Source organism: Cavia porcellus, unplaced genomic scaffold, assembly GCF_034190915.1.
Source record: "Cavia porcellus strain 051 isolate PalLab524CR breed Dunkin Hartley unplaced genomic scaffold, mCavPor4.1 scaffold_7, whole genome shotgun sequence".
In the NCBI taxonomy this organism is placed as follows: domain Eukaryota; kingdom Metazoa; phylum Chordata; class Mammalia; order Rodentia; family Caviidae; genus Cavia; species Cavia porcellus.
The window spans coordinates 47,466,899-47,493,103 of NW_026947490.1; the positions used below are offsets into that span (position 1 = coordinate 47,466,899).

A 26,205-nucleotide genomic window follows, 5' to 3' on the forward strand; every position below is an offset into this window, starting at 1 on the left:
TCTTCCACCAAAATACTTCACACATTTAGGCCTGGTGACAGACACCCTCACACTCTGGAAGGCTGAGGCAGGAGAATTTCAAGTTCACCTAGCCTGAGCAACCTAGCAACTTAGCAAGATCCTGTCTCATAATAAGAGGTAAACAAAAGCTGGAGATGCAACTCAGTGCAAAAGTGTTAAATCTCCTGTACCACACATGTGCACATAATATACACATAACTTCAGGGACCCTGACATAAAAAAAAAAAACAAAAACAAAAACAAAAAAAACCTAGATAGGCTCAGAAAAAAATGAAATAAAATATGGTCACATCTCAGAGAAAATGTGTTTGGGACATTTTGAGCTGAATTCAGGTTGTTTCTCAATATAATCAAAACCAAAATCCAAAGCCATTTTAGGGAGGCCAAGCATGGTGGCGTACACCTCTAATCGCAGCACTCGGGAAGCTGAGGCAGAAAGATCGCTGTAAGTTTGAGGCCAGCCTGCACTACATAATAAGACCTTGTCTTAAAAAAAAAGCCATTTTAGGCAAGGATCTCTCTCCCACTCTCCTCTCGGAGGCTCACTCCTATCCCAACAAAGATCCCAGATACACTACTCTGTTTTCTCATCTTCTGTCACCATCCTCCCACCACACACGTGGCATCCTCTCAAACTCCAGCAGCTCTGTCTCCTAAAATCCCACACCCTCTACTGAGTCTTCGCAAGTTTATGTGATGAGAGTGACCGGCTTCCTTGCCCTTCTGCATCTGGACTCCAAATGCCCACTGCTAGGACACCATCCTGACAGTAGAGTGACTCTCCCCTTCCTCGCCACTGATTTTCTATGTGTAGATCAGATTCTTGTGGGATACCTTCCACTGAGTGGGGGAGAGAATGTGGAAAAAGGGGCTCTGTATGCCTGGGGTTTGGGGCAGTAGGAAATCCAAATGGGAAGACTCTGTCCCTATAGGGTTAGGCCAATAATCCTGTTGCTGGGCTATGTATTAAAATCATGCGGGGGATTCCAGAAGATAATGATGTCTGGGCCTCACCTCAGGCCATTTAAATCACAATTTGTGGTGGTGAAACCTTAACATCAACATTTTTTGCAAAGGTGCCAGACATTTCTGAGAGCCAGGTGGTGGTATAGAACAGCAATCTCTGCTTAGTTAACACACTGAGAGTTAAAAACATCCCTCTGTCCAGAAACAGGAAGTCCACATGCAGGAGATCTTGCCTTTAAAGTAAGAACATCTGGATTTGCTGGCTGTGGCAAAAACATTTTAAGAGAGAAGATGCCCATCATGGAGGTCACATGACCTAAAGACACAAGGACTAGATGACAACCCAGGAGAACAGGTAAAGTTGAACGTCTCCAAAGGACCAGGCCAGTTTTAATAACTGGCTAGTGTGTCTGCTTGAGGCAAACAAAGCAAAGCAGAGACAAATGGGTCAGCAGCAAAAATAGGACCTTAATTTCATTTCATTAATATTTATTAGTGCTGCTAAACATACACAGATGTCCAAGGGCACAGAGACCAAGGAGGAGAGGGGAGACATCAGGAGGCAATCTGGAGCCCAGGGGCAAGCTCTCTGGAGGCATTTAGGAAGGTGTCTCCTTTACCAGGTGTCCAGTGACCATGGCAAAATCCCAAGGGCAGGGAAAGCAAAGCGCCAAAGGGCACCACAGCCAGTGGGAAATACCTACAGGGCCTATGGTCTTATAAAAGATCAGGTATCTGGCTCTAGCAAAGACAGAGGTTCCCCCAGATCTGCTCTGCCTCTGCCAGGGGCTGGGTGTCCAGGTCTGGCATGCAACTAACTGAGGCAGTGCAAGAGCGAAGGCCCACTGCATGCTCACTGTGGAAGCTGGGCCATCTGTCCAGTCTCTACTTATCTGAGAGTAACTGATGCAGTTTCGTAATTTCCAGATTCAAATTCTGCCTACATGCTCTCCTTCTGAAAAATCCTTATCTTTCAAAAGCTGCAAGATCCAGAACAAGAAGGGAGTTATTTCTAGGTTGGCCAGGTCTGGTGGTAGCAGATGTGACTGGCAAAAAACAGAGCATAGAGGGGATCCAGTGGCACCTGTGATTACTGAATACCCTGGGGAGGGTTGGGACAGTGACCCATATGAATGCTTTGCTTCTGCTTAGGTGCTGGAATTATTGAGCCAAAACAGGGCACAAAAATAAAAGGTATGAAATGTTGCCAGGCAGGAAAAATGGATGAATATAGGTGAGGTCCATCTAAACAGAAATCTCTAGCATCCTTCCTGTGGAGCAGGCAAGATCTCTCTGTGTTAATTCCCAGTGTCCTCCATGGAACTGTGAACCTTAGATTGTATATGATGAATGCACATTTGCTGAATCAATGGCAAAGGCTTCTTCAAAGTCCTGCCCTAGTGACACAGCACTTCGTGAATGAAGTCCTTTTCCACCTTTCCTAAGTCTCCTCTGCCGAAGCTTCATCCTTAATTTTTGTTTGGTGTGGTTTGGTTTGTTTTTGGTACCATGAATTGAACTCAGAACCTTGTACTTGCCAGGCACGTGCTATACCACTAAGCTATATCCCCAATCCTTCATCCCTAATGTTCAGGGAGACATGGGAGCAGGGGACCAGGTTTATATACACCTTCACTGCCTCAGGATAAATAGTTCTAATAATCCTCAAAATCCTAAAAGCATTTCAAGATGCTTTTTTCCAATCCTCTAATCACAAACTTCTTGGCTCAAGTGGTTTGAAATAATCCAGCCATCCATCTAGTACAGTGGTGGCATCAACATGGTCAAGAGGGATCCGGTTCTGCCCATTACAGTACCAGAAAGCTTCTCTTCATCTAGCGTGAATCGTCCCTGCTGAACACCTCGTACCCCTCCCACCGCACAGCAGACCAGGAAGCAAGCCAAGGTTCCCTCTCCCCTCCTACCGGAGAATCTGCTCAAACTCATCCCGGTCGCGCTGCACCTGAACGGCCAGGGTGTGCTCCTTGAAAGCCACCTGCTCCAGTCGACTCTTTCGCAGCTTAGCCTCAGTTTCTATCTTCTTCTGCGCATTTTCCTTTTCCTTTCTGCGCCATTCTCGGTCTGCAACCTCTTGGTTGCGCTTGGCCCGCAAGGCATCCTGGGCAGGGATGGGTGAGGGGAGCGGACACAAAACCACCTTAGGTACAAACTAGGTGTCTCTAGGAAGACACCTATTTACAGCTTTACTCAGTCAGCTTTAAGAAGCATGTGGATTTCTCTGACACCAAATTATTCTGGGAAAGAACCCAGCATGGAACTTCGGGTCAGAAGATAGCCCGCGGGGTCACCGGGTCCCTCCACCCCATTTCTCCCCATTCCATGCCAGTTCCCAAACACCTCCAGGCAGTCCTGTAATTGCTTCTAATTTTAAAAACTGTTAATGATAGAGATATCACAAGTCCCTCTGATGACATATTTCTTTCAGGTAGGGTTGAAAGTTCTTCGCATAGCAACCGAGGACCATCTTTGGAACCTTAAGCACATGCTGCTCTTTGTTCCTTTACACACACGAACACATGGCAGCCGCCTTGCATCCACCGCTCTGTGTCTCCCCGCGTGGGCCATTTTACAGGCTGCCACAGGAAGACCATGGAAGTGGTGGAGGAAAGTGAGGGACGTGGAGGAGGAAAGGAGGTCACCACCTGTTCTGCCTGGTAATCCTGGGCCTTCTCCTGCATGGCCCTCAGGCGGGCGATCTCCTTCTCTTTTTCTCTCCGGATTCTCTCCTGCTCAGCCTCAAACTCTGCTTCCCGAGCCTGCCAGGAGAAAAGGCCTCGCTGAGTAGTTCTCATTGCACCAGGCTTGTGCAGGCAACCAGTTCATGTGATGCATTTTCTATCATCTTCCCCACCACTTCCTAACTCCTTTTAAAACAGGCAAAATGAACGAAATACATGGACATAAAAATAGCTGGTGTTTGTAAAATGCTTTTTTTTTCTAGTACTGGACCTTGAACCCAGGACCTTTTGCACTGAGCTACATCCCAGACTGCTCTTGAACTTGTGATCCTCCTGCCTCAACCTCCCATAGTACTGGGCTTACCAGTATGTACCACCAAGCTGGCTTTAAAATGCTTCACTGTTTACAAAAAGTTTTCCTCTGTGTTATCCCAGAATTATCACAACAACTCATGAGACAGATATTACAGACAAGGAAACTGATATTCACAGAGATCAAAAGTCCTACCCAAGATCACCTAACCAGTAACAAGCCAATAAGTATTTGAATGCAGATATTCTGCTAAGCCCAAATTTCTTACCCCTCAGTACATTGCAGACAGCTTTCAAGTTGCATGGCCACTGGGCCCAGTAGCAACTGTGGCCACCTGCCTGTCTTGTAAAGTGCAGGAGGTGGAGGTTATCTCATTAGTCCCTGGGCAAAGGGCCAACCATGCTCTGGGCATTTTCACAGTGGTTGACAGATGCCAGAATAAACCATTAAAACTAGTTCCTTTTACCACTTCTGGAAGAATGAGTGTATCCCTAAAGCTTCCCAACCCTACTGCTTCAGCAATAAGACTATGGGCAGGAAGGCAGTGAAAACGTGAACTTCCTGACAAGGACCTCCCCTAGGCCTTATTCCGCCTGCCCAACCATCATGGGCAGCCCAGCCTGCTTGACAACCATGCTGTGCTCTGTCAAGCTGTGTCAGCTTTTAATTCTGCAGAGGCAATCCTGCCCACAACCACAGACACCACTGAGAGGGGAAGTGACATGATGTAGAGTCATGTGTCATCATGTTGTGATCAAGGCCACAAAGGTGGCCCCTATGATTATGTCATCTAGTGACACTGTACCTTCTAAGTACTCTCTGTTACATCTGACAATGCTGAGATCACCTTGTGACACCTTTCTAAGAATGGGTGATACAGGGCAGACTGCATCTTAGATACTTACAGTGAACTGTGGTCATGCCCACATCTCATCCCTTTGCAAGCCACTAGCCTCTCCTGGCTCCACCTAGCCAGGGGCCTTTCCATGGATAAAGACAAAATACATCCCTTTTGATCAGAAACCTACAGTTATTGCTCATCACCACACCCTTCCCTCTCAAGGTCCAAGGCATCCCCAACAACGGCTCTCTGCTCTTCACTGTCTTTGCACCGTCCTCACTTACGGTGACCGCCTGAGACTCTGCTGGGGCCAGCAGACTGGTTCAACAACTCTTATGCATAATTAGTTCATTATCTCCACCTTCATCTATTCAGAGAAGTAACTGTTGAGTTCTATACGCTGGACCAGGTACTCTGCCTAGTCTGACACTAGACACACATCGACGCATCCAGTATATTTTGAATCAATCCATATCCACACCACACTATTGTTGTGAAGATGAAATGAGATAACATAAATAAAACAACAGCACAGAGCATATGTACAGCCTCTGTGCTTAATAAATGGTAGTTATAAAAGAACCAGACCAAGCTGTGATATATGCATAGCAATTCCCCACAATGAATGTATTTATTATGTATTGCAAACATATACTATTAAAAAAGGAGAACATAAAATATTAAAAAACATAATAAAAGAAAAATAAATGGCAGTTATATAGTCATTACTATGGTGAAAACGTCCATGACCCATCTTACATTCTTACTGTGCAGAGTGCAGAGATGTGCTCTGTACAGTCCCAGAATCTTGTAAGGAAACTAAAGCCAGCGAGTGAGCTTTGCTGACTTTCATTTTTGTGGTTTGTTTTCAGCATAAATCAATCTTCAATAATGTCTTCTCAAATGAAGCCACACTTTCCCCTCCTTCATTAAGAACCCCTACCCTAGGGCCAGCAATACAGCTGTGCAACACAGCACCTGCCTAGCAAGTATAAGGTCCTGAGTTCAATTCCTGGTACCAAAAAAAAAAAAAAGAATCCCTACTCTAGAGAGACATGGAGAAGTATGATGTGTTTTCTATTTTCTTGGATCTACAAAAGTTTTGGGGGGAGATAGGACCAACCTAGGAAGAAATAATGAAGTACTTCTTTCTATGTTTACATAAACCCATCTTCACATTTCCTTAAAAATCTTCTTTTGATATCTGGGCATAGTGGCACATGACTGAAATCCCAGCACGCGGGAGGCCGAGGCAGGGGGGTTCACTGCAAGTTCAAGACCAGGCTGGGCTACAAAGTGAGCCCAAGGCCAGCCCGAACTGCATAGTGAGACCCTGTCTCAAAAAGACAAAAAAAAATCATCTTTTGCCCTCTGTCCCCCATAGACCCCAATCATTTCACTCCTCAGTTTTGCCCCAGAATGGATCCACACATCTGTGAACCCCACCACAGTTTGCGGCCTAACTGTCTGCACCACATATTTGTTCGTCCAGGTTCTTGGCTTTTTTTTTTTTTATCGGTACCAGGGATTGAACTCAAAACTGCCTGCTTGCAAGGCAGGCACTTATGCCACTGAGCTAAGTCCCCAGCCCCTCTTCCAGGTTCTTACAGTGAGGAGAAGGAGAAGGCTATTTTCTGAGTCTGACATCCAGTACAGGATGCCTCATATCTCCTGTAATAGGAGTCTTCATAAGGAATGTCTGCAGTAGCTGACTCACGCTCACTGGGGAAAGCCAAGTCATGAAGAATCCACCAAAACTTCACTTTCACCAATCATTTGAATTTTCTTCCTGCCTGCACATGATCCTCATCCCAACTTCTTAACGAAGGTGATAATGAGAATAATAACGCACTCCTAAGGGTGTTTTTTCTAGGTTATTTCCTGTTAATGAACAAATGGTCTGGCCAAGAAGAAGAGAAAAGAAGCCAGGCACTTGATCTAGGGACATGCATTTCAGAATGAAGGTGGCGCCTCTTCTGTGCCTGCCTCCCACGTTTACAATCAAACCGTTCACAGCCAGGGGTGCCCAATACCGGGAACCTGGTGCCTACCATCTTCTTTTTGGTGAACTCCATCACCATCTGGTCTGCCAGCTTCTCCTGAGCCAGCAGCTGAGCTTTCTGCCTCTGGTTTTCATCGTTGATGTGTTTAATCTCAGCCTGCATCTTCAGCCTCTGCTGGTGTCTCTGCTCCAGGTCCTGCCAGCAAAAGAGAGAGAGCCTCAGAGCAGGAGAGGAAACAAAAGACTACTGGTTTATAGGGGCTGTAAATTAAGATGGAGGTGGGGGGTGGGGTGGGAGACAAAGATGCTGCTCAGTGTGGCTTCCAACACTGCCTTCCTTAGAGTTGCTCTCTCAGGGGTCATCAGGGATGGCTACCAAGTGGCCGCCTGGCTCTTCTTCAGTCAGCTGCTGATCTCTGCATGCTTAGGAAGCAAAGGCTCTTAAAATTCTGCTCTGTGCCCCTGCTTCTCACTCCACTTCCCAGCCTGGTGGCTCTGTCCATACATGGGCTATCCTCCTGCCTTCAATCCTTTAACTTCCTTCTCCTATGTAAATCTAAATTTCTATTTAAATTTTATTTTATTCATTTATCTTTTTCCGTACCAGAGGTTGAACCCAAGGATTTTGCACTGAGCTATCTCTCCAACCTTTTTATTTTTTAAAATTTTGAGACTCATTAAGTCATTAAATTGCCCAAACTAGGTTTGAATTTGCAATCTTTCTGCCTCAGACTCCTGGAGTATTGAGAGTACAGGCATATACTACTATGCCCAGATTCAAGTTTTCTCTTTTAAATTGATAAACCCAAGTTTTCAATCTCCATCCAATAGTGCTAATTAAAAAATAAATATTGCCTTATTAAGAGAGTACTTTCTATTCACAGAGCACTCTGTATGTCCTATCCCTAACACCTAAATATAATCCCAAAACTTTGATAGACAGGTCTTGGGCAGATGAAGAAACTGAAGCCCAGTACGACTTACCCAAAGCCACACAGCTAATAAACCCAGAGCTAGAATTTTGAAACTGCTTTGTGTAATACAAAGTTTCAGTCTCTCTGAGAATCTTACCTTATTCCCCAATTTCAGTCCTCTCTCCATTTCTGAATTCCCTCTGCACTTATGGCGGTTTGAGGCCTCATAGGAGGTGATCCTATACTACTACGGGAAGATCGTGATACAAACTATTGCTAAGCAAGGACCAAAATGAGTGGCATGTGAGAAAGAAAAGCATAAAAGTCCTAGACGCAGAAAAACATGTGGTTCTGAGCTATGGGGAAGAGAGTACCAACAGGACCCTGAGTGACAAACTCCTTTCCAGAAAGGAACCCCTGCCTTTTCCAGCTGTGAGCATCCAAAGTCTCCCACTGATCAGACTCCCTCTGAGCCCTGGCTCATTCTCAGGTTAGCATGCAAAGGGACTCTGCAGTCTCACGTACCTGGACCCCGTGACCTCTGATGATTTCTAACTCCCTCTGTTTCTTCAAAGACCAAATCCGTCCCTGGCTTTCCGGCTCCTTGGCCCAACTCTTGCCCTGATTCATCCACCCAAGTGAGCCCATCTTGTGTGTGGTACCCTTGGGCTGTCTTTCTGCAGCCTGGCTCGTCTCCCACCCCCAGCTCCGGCCCCCTCCTCCCGGAACCCTTCAGGGCAACACGAGCACAGCAAGCAGCTGCCTCTCTGGTCCATGCAGCACAAGAGTTATAGCCAGGAGCCTGCTTCACTCTCACCCTGCACACTGTTCAGTTCACTTTTCCACCCTGCTCCTCCAACTCACACTCCTTTTTTCCTCCTCCACTTGGCCCTCTGCTTTCTGGCTTTTCTCACCAGTATCAAGCCTTCCGTTGTTACTGCCAGCATTATTTAATCCCACTGAATCTAAACGAAGGAAGCCACTGGCCTCTGATCTAGGATATACAGACAATCATGGGTTTATTTTCTTCTTTATTTCCTCTTTGATTTGTTGTTTTTGTTGGCTCGTTTTATTTCCAAGAAACTAAGGACTTTCCCTGTTTCTCATCTTCGAAACCCTCAGAGGAACTTAAATAAACCCCTTTGACTCTTCATCTTGCTAGCAAGGTGGGAAAGCTGCCTTTGCACACTGAGATGACAGGGCAGCTCTGAAGCAGGTGAGGAAAAGGAAGCTCTAACCTGAAATTACCACTGCCTCCTGGAGACTCAGGGAAAGACATTCAGAGGACAATGACCCAACCTCAGAGTAATGGTATTGACTGACTCCTGGAAATTCCCATCCATTCCCCCTCTCCACAATCTGGTTGGATTTTCCAGTATTTTTTTTCTCATCCCTCTGCCCTGCATATCTGTCCCCTACCACTCCTTCCTGGCCTTTTCCCACCCTTCCTCCTGAGGCTCAGTCTCCTTCTCAAGCACTTTATAAGGCTAAATACCCTCTTTCCTCCTCCTGCTATCCACCTACCTCCATCCCACCTAACCCTCACACTGATCTCCACGCTGCGGCTGCTCCGATAACCTTTGCAGTTACCAGTCTGCCCACCTGTGGGACCCCTCACAGTCCCCAGGCACTCGCCACCAATGAAGCTGATGACAACTCAAGCATCCATAAGCTGGGGGCAGGGGATAAAAATAAAAATAAAGGAATATACGCTCCACAGGTTAAACAGTGCCATGAGGAAAATATCCGACCAATCCTGATGTGGAATAACTTCTAAGACACCTAGCCTGGTTATCTTCAAATATCAGTATAATAAAAATAAATGAATAGAGGTGGTGGATAGAGGATGGTTAATGGGCACAGTGGTGCAACGGGATGCGAGGAATAACCTCTAATGTTCTATAACACCATGGGAGAACTACTGCTGACAGCAGCTTATCCTGTATTTCAAAAGAGCTAGCAGAGGAGATTCTAAGTGTTCCCAACACAAAGAAATGGTAAATGTTGGAGGTATGGATATGTCAACTACGACCACTCATTGTATACTGAACAATTATCCTGTACCCCATAAACGTGTATAATTACCATGTCAGCTAAGCATAAAATATATTTTAAAAATAAAAGAATGAATAACTAAAAACTCAGATCAAAACAGACTCAAGAGACTTAACCAAAAGCAATGTGCCAATTTTGATTGGAGCTTAGTTTGGAAAAAAAAAAAAAGAAAACATGTGCAAGTACATTTTTGAGACAATTATAATATGGATTTAGTGTTAGGTAATAGTAGGGAATCACTGGATTATAAGAATTTCTGATGGGAACATGGTAATAGTATTATTGGTATCTAAGACTTCTCCAGAGATGCAGGCTGATTTAGTGGCAAAGTGTCAAGATACTTGCAATTTAAAATAGATTAACAATAGAGTATATATATAATATATACAAGCAACTAAAGCAAATTGCTAATGCTCATTAAATCTAAATCAAGAATTTATGGGTAGGATACAATTCTTTTAACTTTTCTGGGCATGTAAATTTTACAAAATGAAAAAACTGAAGGGAAAAAAAATAATAGATGCTCCAAAAGCTTGTCGTGTTCCTCTGTACCCATGTACATTGCATCAGAGTGGATCAGACAAGCAGAAAAGAATTTGCGAAGTCCCCTTAGCTTGGGCAAGTATGTCATCAGACTTTGCAGTTTTGCGGTGGATATGCTACTAATATTTTTTAGGTTCCCAGAAAGAAAGGCATTGACTTCCCCACACAGTTAATGACAACTGGGTGCTGTGCTCTTTCAATTAGGTCACAGCAGGGAACCATGAACTAAGGAATGGCCAGCGTTCATCTACAAAGCATGTTATATCCTCAAGTGATGGGCACAGACTACAAAGCGTGCCCGTGCTTACTCGTGTAAACCATGCAACCCTAGACTTGTTTTGTTCACACTGAGACGTTTCAGACCCTGGTCCCAGGGAGACAGGGACATCTACCCAAATCATTGCTCATCGCCCAGCATGACACCACAGCCAAATAAATATTTAACATGACAATAAAAAGTGGATGGTGATGACGTTGTGAAACGAGCATGCGCCTGACATAGAAGCAGTCCACACCCTGAAACCCCAAAATCTTGGAGGGCTTTGATGCTGCTGCTGGTGAAATTCGGTGTGGCCTGGCTGCCCCTGTTACCCGCAGATCCTCCTCATGGAGCTGTTCCATGTACTCCAGCAGCTGCTCTTTCTCCTGCTCCCGCTGCTCTGCAAGCAGCGAGCGCTCCTCCTGGTTCTTTTCCATCTGCTCCACAATGTGTCGTCTTCCTCTGGAAAGGAACAGTGACACAGTATTACAGATACCAAGGGTCCGAGTCCCTTTGCTCCAACCACCACCTAAATAACTGCCAAGAGAAAAGTTTCACAGGGACAGTTTGGCAGGAGCCCCTTTGCACATTCACAGTAGGACCTTAACTCCCATGTCTTACTGACGGATAGCCCTGAACCACCAGTGGGTACAAGTGTGACCATCCCACTGGGCAGCATAGGACAGTTCCACTGGGTAGAATGAGTTTCTCAAATCCTACCTCTTCCCAAGTCTTTTCTGAGTATGGGAACCAGCTTTATGAAGTTTGCACAATCACAAAACCCAGGACTTCTAATTCCTCCCGTTCATCCGCCGTCGCCAGTCTCTACCTCCTCTGACAATTTTTTTTTTTTCTTATATCTTCAGCTACATTTAAAATAGCCCACTACTGGGCAACACAATTGAGACTGAGGAAGTCTCTCAGTCAGGTGAACCCTAGCCTGAGTCAAGAGCCAGAGACTGGGTCTACAGTGTTACCAGGAATGCCCTGCATGTGCCTGGGATATCAGTAAATTTGGGAACATGCAGATCCGGTGATATCAGTAAAAGCCAGAAGAATTACAGAAGACAAGATTTGGAAAGACACAGGGGAAAGAGTACAGGCTTCTCTCTCAAAGCAGGATGTCTTGGCTTCTTACTCCAGGTCCAATGAACCTAAAAGCAGCCTTCAGTTCAATACAAGAACCAGGTCAAGTCATTAGAACTGTCTAATAAGGCAGAGATATTTCCTGCACTGGAGATACTCATGCAGAGGGTACACAACCACTTTGACTGGGAGCCTTCTGCAGCCTACCAGGCTCCTACCAGAACCACAGAGATGCATGGTTCAAGATAACCAAATACAGCTGGGGAGTAGTCTGAAGACTGTTCCTATAGGTCATTCATATATTGTGTGGCTGGTGTTCTAACTCCAGGACACTATGATTCCGTAATTTATCTACTGTGGGACTTGCCATGAAAAATGAAAGGACAGAGACATGAATTTTTTCACTCTAATGCAAAGTGAGCACCCACTACAGGACAAACACTCTGCTAGGGCCTTGAGTTTCAGAAAGGAATGATACAGTCCCTGTCCTTTACAAGCTCCAAGCTAGTGAGAGTTGAGAAGAAACCACATCCCAAAAAGAGGAGCATGAGAGTGACAGGGGACAGAGGAGTAGTCTGCTTGAAGTGAGGCAGCCTTCTCAGAGGTGACAGCAAAGCCACATACCACGGGAAGGAAAAGCATTTTTCCAGAGGAAAAGGAAAGAGAACAATGTTCCAAAGAGAGGGAATCTGTGACAAGGCCTAGCATGTTGGGAAAGGAGCAAGTGTAGAGTGGGTGGCAGAGAGTGGTGAGAAAGGAGACTGAACTGGGGCCAGATTGAGAAGCCCTTGCCATGATCTTGAAAAGGAGCTTCAAAGTTCTGTGACTCTCTGCACCCTTTGTAGAGGACAATTGGTGGTGACAATACCCAAGTCTCATCTCATTCCTCTTTGCTAGGCTACATGGACCTAAAGGCACCTAAAGTGACTTAGAGAGGGAAATGCAAACCACATCTTTACCGTATTCTTTCCTCCCTTCTCTTCTTGTCTAACTCTTCCTGCCTTTGAATGGATTTCTGCCGCTCCACTTCCATCATCTGATCCAACCGCTTCTCCTCGGTATCCAGCTCTTTTTGTATCTGCTGCTTCTCCAGGATTTGGGCATCCCGGATGGCATGGCACTTGGCATTGAGGATAATCTAGAAGATAGGGGGGAAACTGTGGCACTAGGCCTGAGGGCAAGACTAGGGAAAGACACTATGGGTGTGTGGAAGCTTTAGAGGAAGAAGGGAAGCAAATCCCTCTGAGTGTGCTGCAAAAGTGTGGGGCTGTTCGTAAGTCCAGAGAAGCAAAATCACTCAGTAGTTTGCCCTCCCTCTTAACACAGTTCAGCTCAAACATCTGTTGGGGTCTTGCTGTATGATAACCTCTGTGCACGAAAAGACTCAGATCAGCATCTTTTGGGGCTATGTAGTGCTTGGAGGGCAATGGATTACCCTTTTGAATATGAGGAAAGTTATGAGCCCTCTCCTTTATAAAATTCACCTACATAAATACCCACGGAATTTCCATATTGCTTCTAAAGCTCCTGGTCCCACTTAGGAACCCGTGAACCCCAAATTAAGCTCAGGGGAGCTAAGACACCTAGCAGAGGCCACACCACTAGATTGATGCACTGGAAGAGCCCAACATGACACGAAAAGGGATGAAACCATGCATGGGCCCATTAATAAAACCAAAGCATAAAAGCTCTAGAAGAGAAAAGGAGGTATAAGCAGGAAAGATTTACTTACAAAATCAGAGATGAAAGGACTGAGGAGTCAGCATGTTTCACTTGGTCGGAAGTGAACCACACACAAATGAATTACAAAATAGAATTTCAAGTGACTGCCTAGTCTTTATGTGCTCTGCTAAAGGAAGCACTCTGGGCTGAAGTCAAAACAAATCCTATTGCCTGCACCACCATCGGTGACTAGAATTGACCTAGCAGGATAAAAATAAAAGCAATACCCTTACACTTATTTCTCACTCACAATTCATAAGGCTCTCCCAGATTTTAGCTTATTTAATTTTGCCCACAGCTCTGCTACATTAGGGTCATGACTTTCATTTTACAAATGAAGGAAATAAGGCTCAGGCAGGGCAAGTGATTTGCCCAGGGTCACACACCAGCAGTGGCAAAGCCTGTCCTCACTGATCATAGCAACGAGAGTAGCAGATCCAGCTCTCCCCATGCTCCACCTGGCCTAGCTCACCCATCTCCCACTCCCACCAGTCCCTCATCTGGTCCAGTGTGTGACTGAGAGGAGGGAGAGGGTGTGGACTCAGTCCTCAGAAGGAGGGCAGAAAGGAAGAGCCCACCTTGTTGATATCCTTGAGCTCCTCTTCCTGCTCCATGCGGAGCTTGTTGGCTCTCTGCAGGAGGTCCTGGGCCCGTTCCTTGGCCTCCTCTTCCAGGTCATTGAGCTTCTTGTTGATCTTCCGTGCCATTTCCTTCTGTTTCATTATCTTCTTGCGTGTGGACACTGCATCCTAAGGGAGGGCAGACTGGGTCTGGTCCTGGGCATTAGCCTGGCTGCCCAGGTGACCCACAATGACTTGACCTGAGCCTGTGAGGTTTCCCAGCCTGGCTTCCTCCTCACTCTCCCTTTGGCCTGAGAAGTCCCTATCTCAGGTATTCCTCTCCCATTTTCACTCTGAAACATTTTTTCATTCACTATACTTCACTTCACGCCTTGCTTTAGAATCCCTTGAGGAAGAAGAGTCCCCATGGTTGCAAGAAGCTGACCTCCCCAGAGTGTTTCTAATCTGCCGCCCCTCTGCAGGGTCAGGGCTTGGGGAGAGTAGCTACCACAATGGCTTCCTTCTCCTTCTTGAAGGCCTGATCCCGGGCATCCAGCTCTTCTCTGGTCAGAACATGGGAAGCCCTTTTGATCCGTTCAAACTCCTCAGAGCTGATGATCAGTGATTCCCCGGAGGGGTCCTCTGTGGGAACACTGACATGGGAACAAACCAAATTAGAGAGGAGACAGGGGGAATCCTGAGCCCCTTGCTGGGAGTCCCCACACCATGGCAACCTGCTGTGTGAACCCAGCCAGGGAGGAGAGGCTGCAACTACATGGAGGTTGGAGGGGTGTACCAGTGGAAAATCCAGTAAACATTTGCTGGGTATGATAGCACACACCTATAATTCTACAACTTAGGATGCTGAGGCAGGAAGATCACTGTGAGTTCTAAAACAGTCTAGGGTACATAGTGAGTTCTAGGCCAGCCTGAACTACATAGCAAGAGCCTGTCTCAAAAAATCAAAATAAAATAAGAATGCTAGCACCTTAAAGAGAGAAAAAAAAAACAGAGAGATGGAGAGACAAAAAGACAGAGAGAGATAGAAAGAGAGAGAGATTTAATCAGGTGAATTGGCACATGCCTATAATCCCAGCACTCTGAGAAGCTTGAAGCAGGAGGATCATAACGACAATCCCAGCTGGGACAGCTTACTGACCTGTCTCAAAAATTAAAAAAAGACTGGGTAGGGGCTAGGGATTTAGCTCAGTGGCATAAGCGCCTGCCTGCTTAGGCAGTCATGAGTTCAATCCCCGGTACCGATAAAAAGGAGAAAGACAAAAAAAAAAAAAAAAAGACTGGGGATGTAGCTCAGTATGAAAGCCCTGGCTTCAACCCCCTCACTCCAAAAAAAAACAGAGTAAAAAACAGAGAGAGGGAGAGTAAATCCTTGTTCTTCAAGGTCCAGCTCACATGCTCCCTTCTCTGTGCAGCTGTCTTTGATCCTCCCCATGTTCCTGCATGCCACCCAATCACCAGGCCCACACGTCAACTCCTCCTCTGGCCTGGCCCACCACACTCTGTTCCTACTGCTCTGTTCCTACTGGCTGATGGTGCAGGCCTTACTTCCTTTACAAGCTCCTTCAAGGAACAGACTCTTAACTACACAGCTGCACAGTCTCTGGCATGGTACTTGGCCCTGAGTGAGCCCTCCAAGCAAAGCTGTTGAAGCGAACTTTAAAAATAGATTATTCCTGATGACATTAAAAACAAAAAAGGCGAGAGGACGCCAGACAAGATTGAAATGGATGCTAGTGAGAAATCTAAACATCCCTGTCTGTCCAGCTAGAGAGAAGCTTTTTGAACCCTAAATACTAATTAAAATCTCTGATCAACAATTGCTGGAGACGTGTCCATTGACCTCTCCTGGTAGCTGCCCAACGCATTCAACAAATCTATAGGTAATTATAATGATTACAAACAAATGACACACATTAAAGATGGGGGAGGGTGCAGCTGGGGGGTGGGAATAAAGCTGCTTCTGGGTGAGGCAGTTTAACAGGTGCACAGCAATAAGACACAGACGGTCTGAGACAGGAAGTGAAACCTCATCTAATAAAACAAGTGTGCAGTGGGGGAGGGGTTGTCCACAGGTAGACAGAACCAGTAAGTGAACTTGAGCCTCAGCCAGGAAAACTGCGGTTTATCAACTGGTGTGGCATAAAATAGCCTGGGATATGGAGTAAGAGATCTCAATCTAAGACACCAGACCTCACAAATGACCAGCAATTGGGTCCCAAGCATCTATACAAAGAGCCTACCCCATGAGGGAACTGTTCTCCAACCCCAAACCTGGTTGCATGGCTGTTGACCACATCTGATTTGACAGGGCTTAACAGGAGGCTACTGCCAATCCGTTTCTGCAACATGTACCAGCCAACCTTTCCAGTTTATGCCACAGGCAGCAGTTTCTGAGGATTTGCATTTTTAGCTGGCAGAGTAAGGGCTGAAAGAACTGTTACAAACAAGGGAGCACTAATATAAGAGTAAACCCCAGAGCAGGGTGGGCTTCTTCGCACCTTCAAGGCCTCTGGAGTCCATGCAGTCAGGAAACAAAGCTGAGCTAGGAGTCCCTGTAAATTTCCTTTGATAGCCTCAGACTCTAGGGTGAACTAGTACCTGGTCAGTTTCCCTTTGCTTAGGATTCTTGATGCAATCAAAAGAAAGTGAATCACCTGGATGCCTCCCTTTACCAGCTGCACCCACAGAAGCTTAGCCAGGACCCTCTGAGTGTTCCCCTCTGTCTGCCCCTCAGATCCCATAGGCAGCCAGAAGACAGGGAAGAGAAAGAGGCTAGAAGTGAAGGACAATGGCAACAACACAGACAAGATGAGAAGTGAGAGAGACCAGGATGCACAAGAAAGAACATGAAACAAAATGGGCGGACTGCTTAGGAAACACACAGCGACTGGACCAACAGAATGAAAGCAGACAAGTGTCCCCAGCTTCCCACAAACTCCTCAGGCTGCAGGAGGGAGGCCAGGGCTTGCAACCTTGTAGACTCACATGAGTTCTCGCACCATGTCCCTGGTGATGAGCTGGATGGTCTCTGGCTTGTGGTCCAGGCCCAGGCCAGTGAGAGTTTTCCGGATGGTATGCTTATCTCGCAGCAGCACAATGGGACTGTCACTCTGGCCTTGGGATGGGGACTAGGAGGTGGAAAGGACAGCTTAAAATCCGTTCACCCAGTCTTTGCCACTCAGCCTTAACTTCAAGTGTAGCCTCCCTTCTCTGGTCTTGCACCCCAAACGGCAAAGGGGAGGCTGGTGGAGCCCAGTGTGCAGGGTGACCATGAGTAGCCAGTGCTGGGAAAGTCACTGGACCTCTCTGGTGGAACAAGGCTGGAGGTGCTCTGTGCTGACCGACTCTTCTGAGAACAAGAGCTCTTACTCTCCTGTACATATTCCCCACAGAACAGGAAAAGTAGTCGTCAGGGGATGGGAGGAGGGGGGCTGTCAACGTGCGGCTCTTTCCACTTTAAAAAAAAAAAAAATCACAAGGAATGAAAAGCAGATCTTTGGTTTCCAGGTCTTCATCTCTCCATGAAGGTTTCTCCTTTCTCAAAGAAGGAATAATTTTCTCTCATAGACTACACCTGAGTCTGAAGCAATACAACTTGTTAATATAATCTATGATATCTTAGTTTTTAATCCTTACAAATAAATTTAAAAGACTGTATTGAGGGAGTTAGACATAGCTGAATGACCTCGAGGTGATCTGCCCTTGAATGCGAAATCAGTGCGTTAGAAGTCAGCGTGACAAATATATATCACATGTGTGGGGTTTTTTTTTTAATTTCCTGGCCATGAAGAAGTTAAACACCAAAAAATGCAATCACTTATTTTAGAGACGGTCTACACACAAGAGAGACCTCTGGGTCCTTGAAGTCACTGGGACCCTGGCTGGAAGCAAGAGTGTGTCCTTACCTACCTGAGGGCGTCCCTTGGCCCTGGGCCCCTAAGTGCTGCTGCCACCTGCTGCCCATCTCTGCCTCCAGTCCAACACCACTCAGCCACGCCACAAGCCACTTCTGCCCCCTACTGCCAGCTGCAGAGCTTCCAGACTCAGCCACACAGATGCATCTTCCTGATGCCCTTCTGTCAGTCTCCTGCACACTCCCCTTTCCCAGACCTCTCTTCTCTTTAATTAGAAAACACCTGGGCCCACCCCAGAAAGTGTCTGCTAATGAAACTGAATTTGATTTTCCTCCTTCCTAACAGGAAAACTGCAGCCAAATAGGAGTCTTTTAAACAGAAAAACATACCTGTCTTTAACCCCCCTGGAAAATCCTCTTCCACTCATGGAGAGGTTAGTGATGAGCAGAGACCGACATCAGCTATCCGCTCCTCAACTTATCCTCTGCCAGGGGTCCCCACACCATCACTGCAATCTTTCTTCCCCTCTCTTCGCTTCCTCACTCTCTCACTACCCTGCTGTCTATGCCTCATCCTTTCTCCTTCCTTTTTTCTCTTCTTTCTCACCTCCTGAACATCACGTGAAACTCATGGTTTTGAATATTACAAACCAATTCTTTAGTTCTCTTTTTCTTGATTAAAAGAATCTATATATCCATCAACTGATGCATGAACAAAGAAAACATGGAATTTATACACAATGGAGTACTATCCTGCTACAAAGAAGAAAAATGTGAGTCATTTGTAAAAAAATCATAATGTTAGGTAAAATAAATCATACACACATGCTTAAAGAGCACAGGATTCTGAGTTCCATTCCCAGTGCCAAAAAAGTGCATGATTCTTCCTATATGAGAAACCCAAAGAATAAATAAATTGAAGAACAAAATGAAAGATACATAATAAGAAGCAAGAAGATCTTTTGCAAATGGAAAGAGAATCAAGAGATGGAAGGAGAGAGAAGGGAGGAAAGAGAGAGAAATGTAAGAAGAATTAAGATGTGTTAGTACATTTACCAATCCCTCACAACAAATGCAATTATTATGTACTGCAAACGTGGACTGATAAAAAGAAATTTTGTTTAATTTTAAAAGAGTTGTCAACCTCTTAGTCTGAGACCTGCAAACAAAGACCTGCTAATTGCCCAAACCTAAGTCATTATTCCAGCTGATCTAATGGGATGAGAGGTCGTCTTTACCGTACTCTGATGCTCTTCTGTCACAGTGGCTGTGTCTGCCAGCTGGGCCTGCTGGCCCTCAGAGGCTTTCATCCCTGGCTTCCCCTGAGCTCCCTTCAACATTACACCACTGTTCACATACTGTGAAGACTGAGGGCTTCAGAGGAACAGGAATCCAGGTGCCCTGCTCACCCTGGCCAGAGCCCTCAGCATCCCACCTTTATCTCCATCTGAGCCTGGATCTATAAGAGTGAGCGTAGTGACTTAGCTAGGACAAGATCTGTCCTAAGCCACAGTGGTCTGGGTTCTGCCTCCAAGTGAGAGGTACCTGGCAGGGCTTTCTAAGGGTTACCTTGATGCCTCCAAAGAGGCTCTCATCCACCTCAGAGTTCATGGCTTTGGTTCGATAACGAGATCTATTTCTTGATCTGTTGGAAGCAGTAGAAGAGGCGCTCAGGACACCATTTGCGCTCAGCGGCTGCAGGAAGAGGCAGAAAGTCATATCAGTCCAGAGGTCATCAATACAGAGTGGCATCCAGACACCCCGCAAATCCTTCTGCAGTCCTTGCTGGGGCCAGACAGGTGGGCAAGTGGGAAAACTACCTAGGGAAAGACTGCTGTGAGCTCTGAAGCACAGGGACAAAGAGAAACAATTGGACAGTATCCTTACAGAAACAGGGGAGTCCCTTGACAGGATGAAGCATATGACACCTGCAAAAGGAAGACCCAGTTGGTCATGAAGCATAGAAGGAAGAACAAGGAAATGGGAATGGCAGAGGGAGAGGAGCAAAATCAGTTCACCTCCCTAGGAATGTATGCTGTCCTTGTCACCAGTCTTCTCAGCCTGAGCTCCAGGACCGCTTCACGAATGACATACTACTTGACCTTCTTCAGGTCTTACAGTCTCACAAGGACATGATGGGGATAGAAAGGATGTAGAAGTGCTTTGGCCACTGTGTGGCATGTGGTTGAGAACTGTATGCCGTGAATGATTAGCAGTTACAAATCGAGCACACAGTTAACAGGTTCCTAAAGCCCCCTGCGTGACTCTAGCACTCCTTTAGTGTGCACTAGTTAGTCATCTAACCTGCAGAAACTATCAATGTTTGGCAAATTCTTCCATCTAATTGCTGTGGGTGGCAGGACTCATCTTCAGTCACAGAAGTCAAAAACACCAGGTACTTCCCTTCCCATGTGGGCAAGGGACCCCAATGAAGCCAATGCAATCAGCCCAACCTGAGAATGACTAGAGAACTAATGCAACAAGAAGCAGAACAAGGAAATCCTTTGTGTCATAGCCAGTGTCTGAGGTGTGAGTGATAACACCAGCAGCACCATGAATCCAAAGCTAGCAATTTTGAGGGACAGTCAGGCATCAATGAGCCTCACCAAATCCATTCTTGGTTTTGACTTTGGCCTTGTTTCCTGCTGCAGAGCCTGCCTTTGTTCATAAGCTCCAAGCCTAGTTGGTAGACATCTTCTCAAAAATCCTCTCAGTGCGTTCCCTTCTGTGTGAGTTCAAGTCTGGCTTTGTTGTTTATAACCAAGAACCTAAATAACACAATTTTCATTCCCAAAAGTCATTCCAACTTCAGCTTTGCCCCAAGAGTAGAAAAGTCTATGCCCAAGAAGCAGTTTCTGCAAAGTCTTTCAGACAGCTCCAGGCTTCATGGAAAGTTGAATCGAACCTCACTGTGCAGGCATTCACATCACCCCTCCCCAAGTCTATAACCTGGGCTACCTTGGAAGGATGGGTTGGGGACACTGGGTGCCTCAATGCCTAGGAATCAGCAGCCATCAAGGGAACAGGGTAAATAGAAATGGAGCATGCATTCCAGGTCACTGCACACTGGCCAGTGTTTTGAAAGCTCTCTCTGATCTGCCATTACCAACCAGACCCCCGCAGCACCTGTTCCACCTGTATCAGGTTTTCACACTAAATTGGACAATTATTCTCCAGCTGGCTGTGTTCTGAACAATGAGCACCGCTGTGTGTGCCTCTCCCTTGCTGCCCAACATACCCAGCAAAAGGCTTACAAGAGGAAGCCTCCCTTTACATCCTCAGTCAGCCCAATACAAGAAAGAAAAAAGCTTGGATTTATTGAGAGGTAAATATAGCAGCTCCGAGGATGCCTAATAACAGTCTCTGAAGGGTTATTATATGGTGGGTGGTGAGCAACTGCTCCCCTTCCTACCAAAAATAGAGTAAGAGGAAATGAACAGAAACTGCAATAGGTGGAATTGAAGCTAAACATTGGGAATAACTGGAAAAGATGGGAGGCTCTGACCATGAGGGATGATGATGTGAGTTCTGTATGTAATCAAAAGAAAAAAGAAGGCTCAGTGGCTGGCACATAGGAGCAACCCAACAGGCATCTGATGAAGAACAATGAAAGAGACTGGGCAAGATGAACAACTGTCTAGACGGAGAGAGGTGTCTTTTGGGGACACAGCTGCCCAACTCCAAGTCACTCCACTATTCCACATTTTCCAGCTCACGTACATGGTCTGCAATGTGGATAATAATGTATGGTAAAGGGCTTGGGAGTACAGATGGAAAGTATTATTACTGTTTTACATTTGTTTTCCTATTTCCCTTCAAGGGCTCCTATAGGTTTTTGCCTTGCGTGAGGATATCTGCACACTGCAGGTACCCAGGGCTGAAGCTGCATCTTCTCTTCCCCGTGCTCCTGGTACCCAGGTCAGGAGGACTTCACCACAGGAAATAATCAACTGCCTGAGCCTCGAAGTCAGAACAGAGGAAGGAAAAGAAATGACCACAGAAAAGTGGCCACTGGGCAAGACAGAAGGAAGTTCTGAGCTCCAGAGTTGGGTGTCTGAGAAACCTCATTTGGGAACTGCTGACTTTAAAGCCACAAGTCTTACCCTAGGGTTAGAATAACCAGTTTTGCCAAAAATAACAAAAAGGAGTAGGGAGGTCACTGTGTAAATGTACTAGACAAAAATGAAGCACCAAGCAGTAATGGAAAGTTGGATCCTTCTGGACCAGAAGCAGTAGCCAAGAGGCTCTTTTAGGAGGTTGTTTTATTTCTTGCATGACCAAATAAGTATTGCCTAGAAGCTCAGCGTTGGCTAGAGAGCAGCTCACCTAATCCTGCTTGGGGAGAGGTAGCTCCTGAAGGAAAAGCAGCTTTCCTTACCTCCAAGTAGCTGAGGAGGAAAGGGGGGCTGGGAAAGATGCAGACTAGGGACCGACAAATGCCATCTTGCCTTGATATATTCATCGTGGTGACTGAGCCAATTCCACACCACACACACACACACACACACACACACACACACACACACACACACACTACATAGTGCTGATAACTGAACCCAGGCCTCTTGCATGCTGGGTTATTACTATGTCAATAAGCTATACCTCAAGCTCTTGTCCCTCTCTCCATAAATCAGCTCATTTCCAGAGCACAAGAATCTGACCAGAGCTGGAGGCTCCAAGAGAGATCCAATACAGAAAAATTTGCTGGTCAAATGGATGAAGATATTAACTTAAGGAAAATATATTCTATTCTGGGTATGGTTGCATATATCTGTAATCCCAGCACTCTGAGTGGCTGAGCCAGGACGATCATAAGTCTGAACCTAGTCTGGGTAACTTGGTGAATTAGTGAGATCCTGTCTCAAAATAAAAAGCAAATAAAGGACTCAAAAATTTGACTCAGTACAAAGACCCTACGTTCAGTCCCTAGTGGTGAAAAAAAAAAAAGGAGTTTAAAAAAAAAGCACATTCTAAAATAAATAAAGTGCATTCTAAGAAAGATGTAGGGATTCCTGTGAAAATATTTGTGGCACAGAAAGAATCTTCACATAACTATTTAAGAAAGCTTTACCTTCTTAGAATGCTTCTTATACTGAGGTAATTTTCTGCCATGGGTAGGTAACTTTATAACCAGGAAGAATAATAAAAATTATTATTGTTATTGAAAACAAAGCATAACAGTGGGCTACAGGAGAGTATACCCTATAAAAACCACAGTGCTATATTTGCCAGAATGTTTAGCTCAAACCCAGCAAGACAAAGCTGGATCAGGCCTGGAACAGATAGGTGTGGAGTTTCCCTGACGTAATGGCAACACCTGTCGGCAGAACAAAAACAAAGGTTTGTCCTTTCCCAGCTGTCCTCCCCACCCCGGGATCTGGCTCCTCTTCTGCATATAGAATCACTGTAAGCTGGAAATTCAGGCTTTACATTCTTTGCCTGGTTCTATTTCCCTTTCTGTGGAAATTACTAAGAAGATGAAATTAATTACTAAAAAGATGAAAGCAGCTATATACTCGGTCCTTTGCCTTTTTCTCTGAGTGAGAAATTACTCTCTTTCTTCAAATGGACCAGGTTGTCATCTGCAGGATGCCACTGGAACCTAACACCCTAGTCAGTACTGAGGTCCTATCCCTCCTCCTGCTATTAGTCGTTATTTTTGTAAGAGTTCTGGAAGCCTGCGTAAATATGAGCCTCACCACCACAACTACCACCTCTCTCACTCTTCCATGCTCTTAAAAGCCAGTGAGTAGCTGGGTGTGGTAGCTAATGCCTGTAATCCCAGCACTCAGGAGACTGAGGCAGGAGGATTGTTGCAAGTTCAAGCCCAGCCTTGGCTACAAAGTGAGCTCAAAACCAGCCTGAACTGCATAGTGAGACCCTGTCTCAAAAAGACCGAAGCATAAAAAAGGAAAACCCAGGGGCTGGGGATTTAGCTCAGCAGCATAAGAGCCTCCCTTGCAAGGGTGTGGTCGTGAGTTTGAACCCTGGTACCGGTAAAAAACAAAAAAAAACAGTGAGTAGCACTAATATGCGTCACACACAGCACTGATCACTGGGACCCACTGCCTCTCCAAAGTTTTCATATGCTCAGTTTTGCCCAAGGTACTTCACAAGCATTCAGTCAGCTGCCCAGACGCTTGCCCTGAATGACCCATTGGGTAGAATTCCTGATCTGGGCGCTCTGTAGCCAAAAGTCTAATTAAATTAAACCTTACTGATTCATGAGGGCTTTAGAAATACAAAACTTGAAAATAGGAGAAAAAGGGAGCTCACTGTTTACCATGCACCCTCAGATGTCAGGTGTGATACCAGACCCTCACCGCATATCCACACCTCTATGCTGAAGGCAGAGTAAATACAGAATCAAATGAAAAGCATGCCCACAAGGGGACCCTCACTGCTACACTTCAAGTTCTCCAAAGTTAGGAACTGCGCTTTGTCAGAGACTTATTTCTTCACCATCAAAGCTCTTGGGAAACTCACTAAGTCCCAGAAAAGCAGTGCAGCCTCTGAGCCTGAAGTGTGCCCACAAGTACACCCAAGAGCCACCTTTGCTGCCTGGTTTGCCAGACAGTCTAGTTAACTCCTATTAACCACCAGCTCCAACACCTACCCTCCTTCTCACCCCATCCCTCAGGGCCCAGTGTGTTCAGTTCAGGTCGCTCCTTCTCGACTCTTTGCAGGCCTTGCTGGCCTTCGGTGACTTCAAGGTCCCTGCAGTCCTCCCCTGCCCAGGGAACCTCAGGCCTGCCAGCCCTGTACCAGTCTCTCTCCAAGGCCTTGAAAACATAGGACCCACCTCATTCATTTATTTATGAATTCATTCTTTCACAATTGTTTGCTGAGTTCCCACCCATCAAGTGACTCAAAGCCCTGTTAACAGATGAGAAAACTGAGGCTTGGGGACACCAGATGTTGTACCCAGGATCACCCTGCTACTTAATACCAGAACAGGTACAATAACCCATGACCTGGCCTCTTCATCAGAGTTCTTCAACACATCACATCTCACAATCTCGTCAGCAGAAGCCAGACTGAAGGGATGGGAGAGGCTGGGACACCCTCTGTTCCTGCCCTGCTCTGCACTGCCAGTTCCCGAAGACTCCACCCCTAATTCCTCTTTTGAGCGCCCCTCTAAAGCCCCTTTGCTTTTTCTATGGCTGTCTTCCCTACCCCAGGCTTCCTGACCGCAGATGCGACTTTTGCCCTCCCTCAACCTCTACTTCACCCCCCTCTGAAACCCGCCCAGCTAACGACACTGAGCTGGGGCTGCCCAGAGCCTCACCATCTTGACGCCTTGGTCACCAGCACAACCGCACGGACCGAGATGTTGACGCGCTGCTATAGCAACGGCAGCCGCGTTTTCCGGCCTGGCCCCGCCCTCCCAGTCTCGCGGCTGTGTCCGGACTGATCCTTCAGAAACAAAACCGGCTCCCCGCCCTGCCTAGCTTCTCCGGACTCGTTCCAGAACCCGAGCCTTGAAATGGGGGACCTGCTCGCCACGCCCCTGACTTCAACTGGACTTTTGAGTCAGGACCCAAACCCTAAAGGGCTTACCCAGGGCTCAGAGGAACTTAACTGCCAGGAGCCCTAAAATCCAGGCCCAAGATCACAGTTTTCCCCAAACACCACCTCTACCCTAAATTGCTATGGCTACCGATGCCCCAGGAAGCAGGAGGAGCCAGGCCAAATCCAGGGGTATTCAGTTACAAAGAAGCAGGCAGTATTAGAACAAATTTCACAACTGCAGGGAATCTGGTTAGACCTATGAAATCTTCCCCGGCCTGAGGATGTGTATCCAGTTTCAGAAACAGTTCCTTAGAAGTGGCCTTGGACTTCCTGCTCTGAGTTCTGTGAAAGCCTATTATACTGCAAGATGAAATTAAAGTAAACATTGTAAGCCTTACCTTCGACTATCTAAAATCCGTGGAGCCAACTTTGGGGAACTTGCCTTTTAACACTTTCTAGTTTGTATATCTTCCGGAGTATGCTTTGCCTAATTTAGTTGGGCTGCTGTACCCTCCACACTCCAAAACTGATGGAAGCTGGCCTGGACAATCAGTCTGCTAGCTCCTAGCCTCACAAAGCAACCCTCCCTACTGCCCAGGACTGAACGTTCTTCCTTGGTGTTGAACAGCTGAGTTCTCCCTGACTCTATCTCTGAGCTACCTCCCACTCCCCCACCTCTCTTCAAACCCCAAGAGCTGCCTCCCTCCTCCCTCACACTGGGGATTGACCTGAGGGCTAGTAAGCTGCCGCCGACACTAGGCTACTCTCCTAGGCAAGAGCAGTCTCTGAACATTATTCCAATTTAAGCATTCGGGGTTGTTAAGCTCTGGAGGTAGCA

At 46.2% G+C, this 26,205-nt stretch overlaps 1 protein-coding gene across 3 annotated transcripts in view; it reads right to left on the reverse strand.

Annotated features, from left to right (window-relative positions):
• Cfap45 (cilia and flagella associated protein 45) overlaps nt 1–26,205 on the reverse strand; it is a 34,201-nt gene that overhangs the window by 1,646 nt on the left and 6,350 nt on the right. For 2 of the 3 annotated variants that reach the window (XM_013149189.3, XM_013149190.3), the window contains exons 3-11: nt 19,425–19,550; nt 16,988–17,130; nt 14,490–14,634; nt 14,000–14,170; nt 12,659–12,837; nt 10,946–11,075; nt 6,892–7,038; nt 3,651–3,764; nt 2,913–3,106 (exon numbers count right to left, since the gene is read on the reverse strand). In XM_013149189.3, the coding sequence (XP_013004643.2) occupies nt 2,913–3,106; nt 3,651–3,764; nt 6,892–7,038; nt 10,946–11,075; nt 12,659–12,837; nt 14,000–14,170; nt 14,490–14,634; nt 16,988–17,130; nt 19,425–19,466 (1,265 nt within the window). In that variant the 5' untranslated portion in view covers nt 19,467–19,550. Of the gene's footprint in view, nt 1–2,912; nt 3,107–3,650; nt 3,765–6,891; nt 7,039–10,945; nt 11,076–12,658; nt 12,838–13,999; nt 14,171–14,489; nt 14,635–16,987; nt 17,131–19,424; nt 19,551–25,143; nt 25,292–26,205 lie in introns of those variants that run through there. The other variant, XM_003466668.5, reaches the window with a different exon arrangement.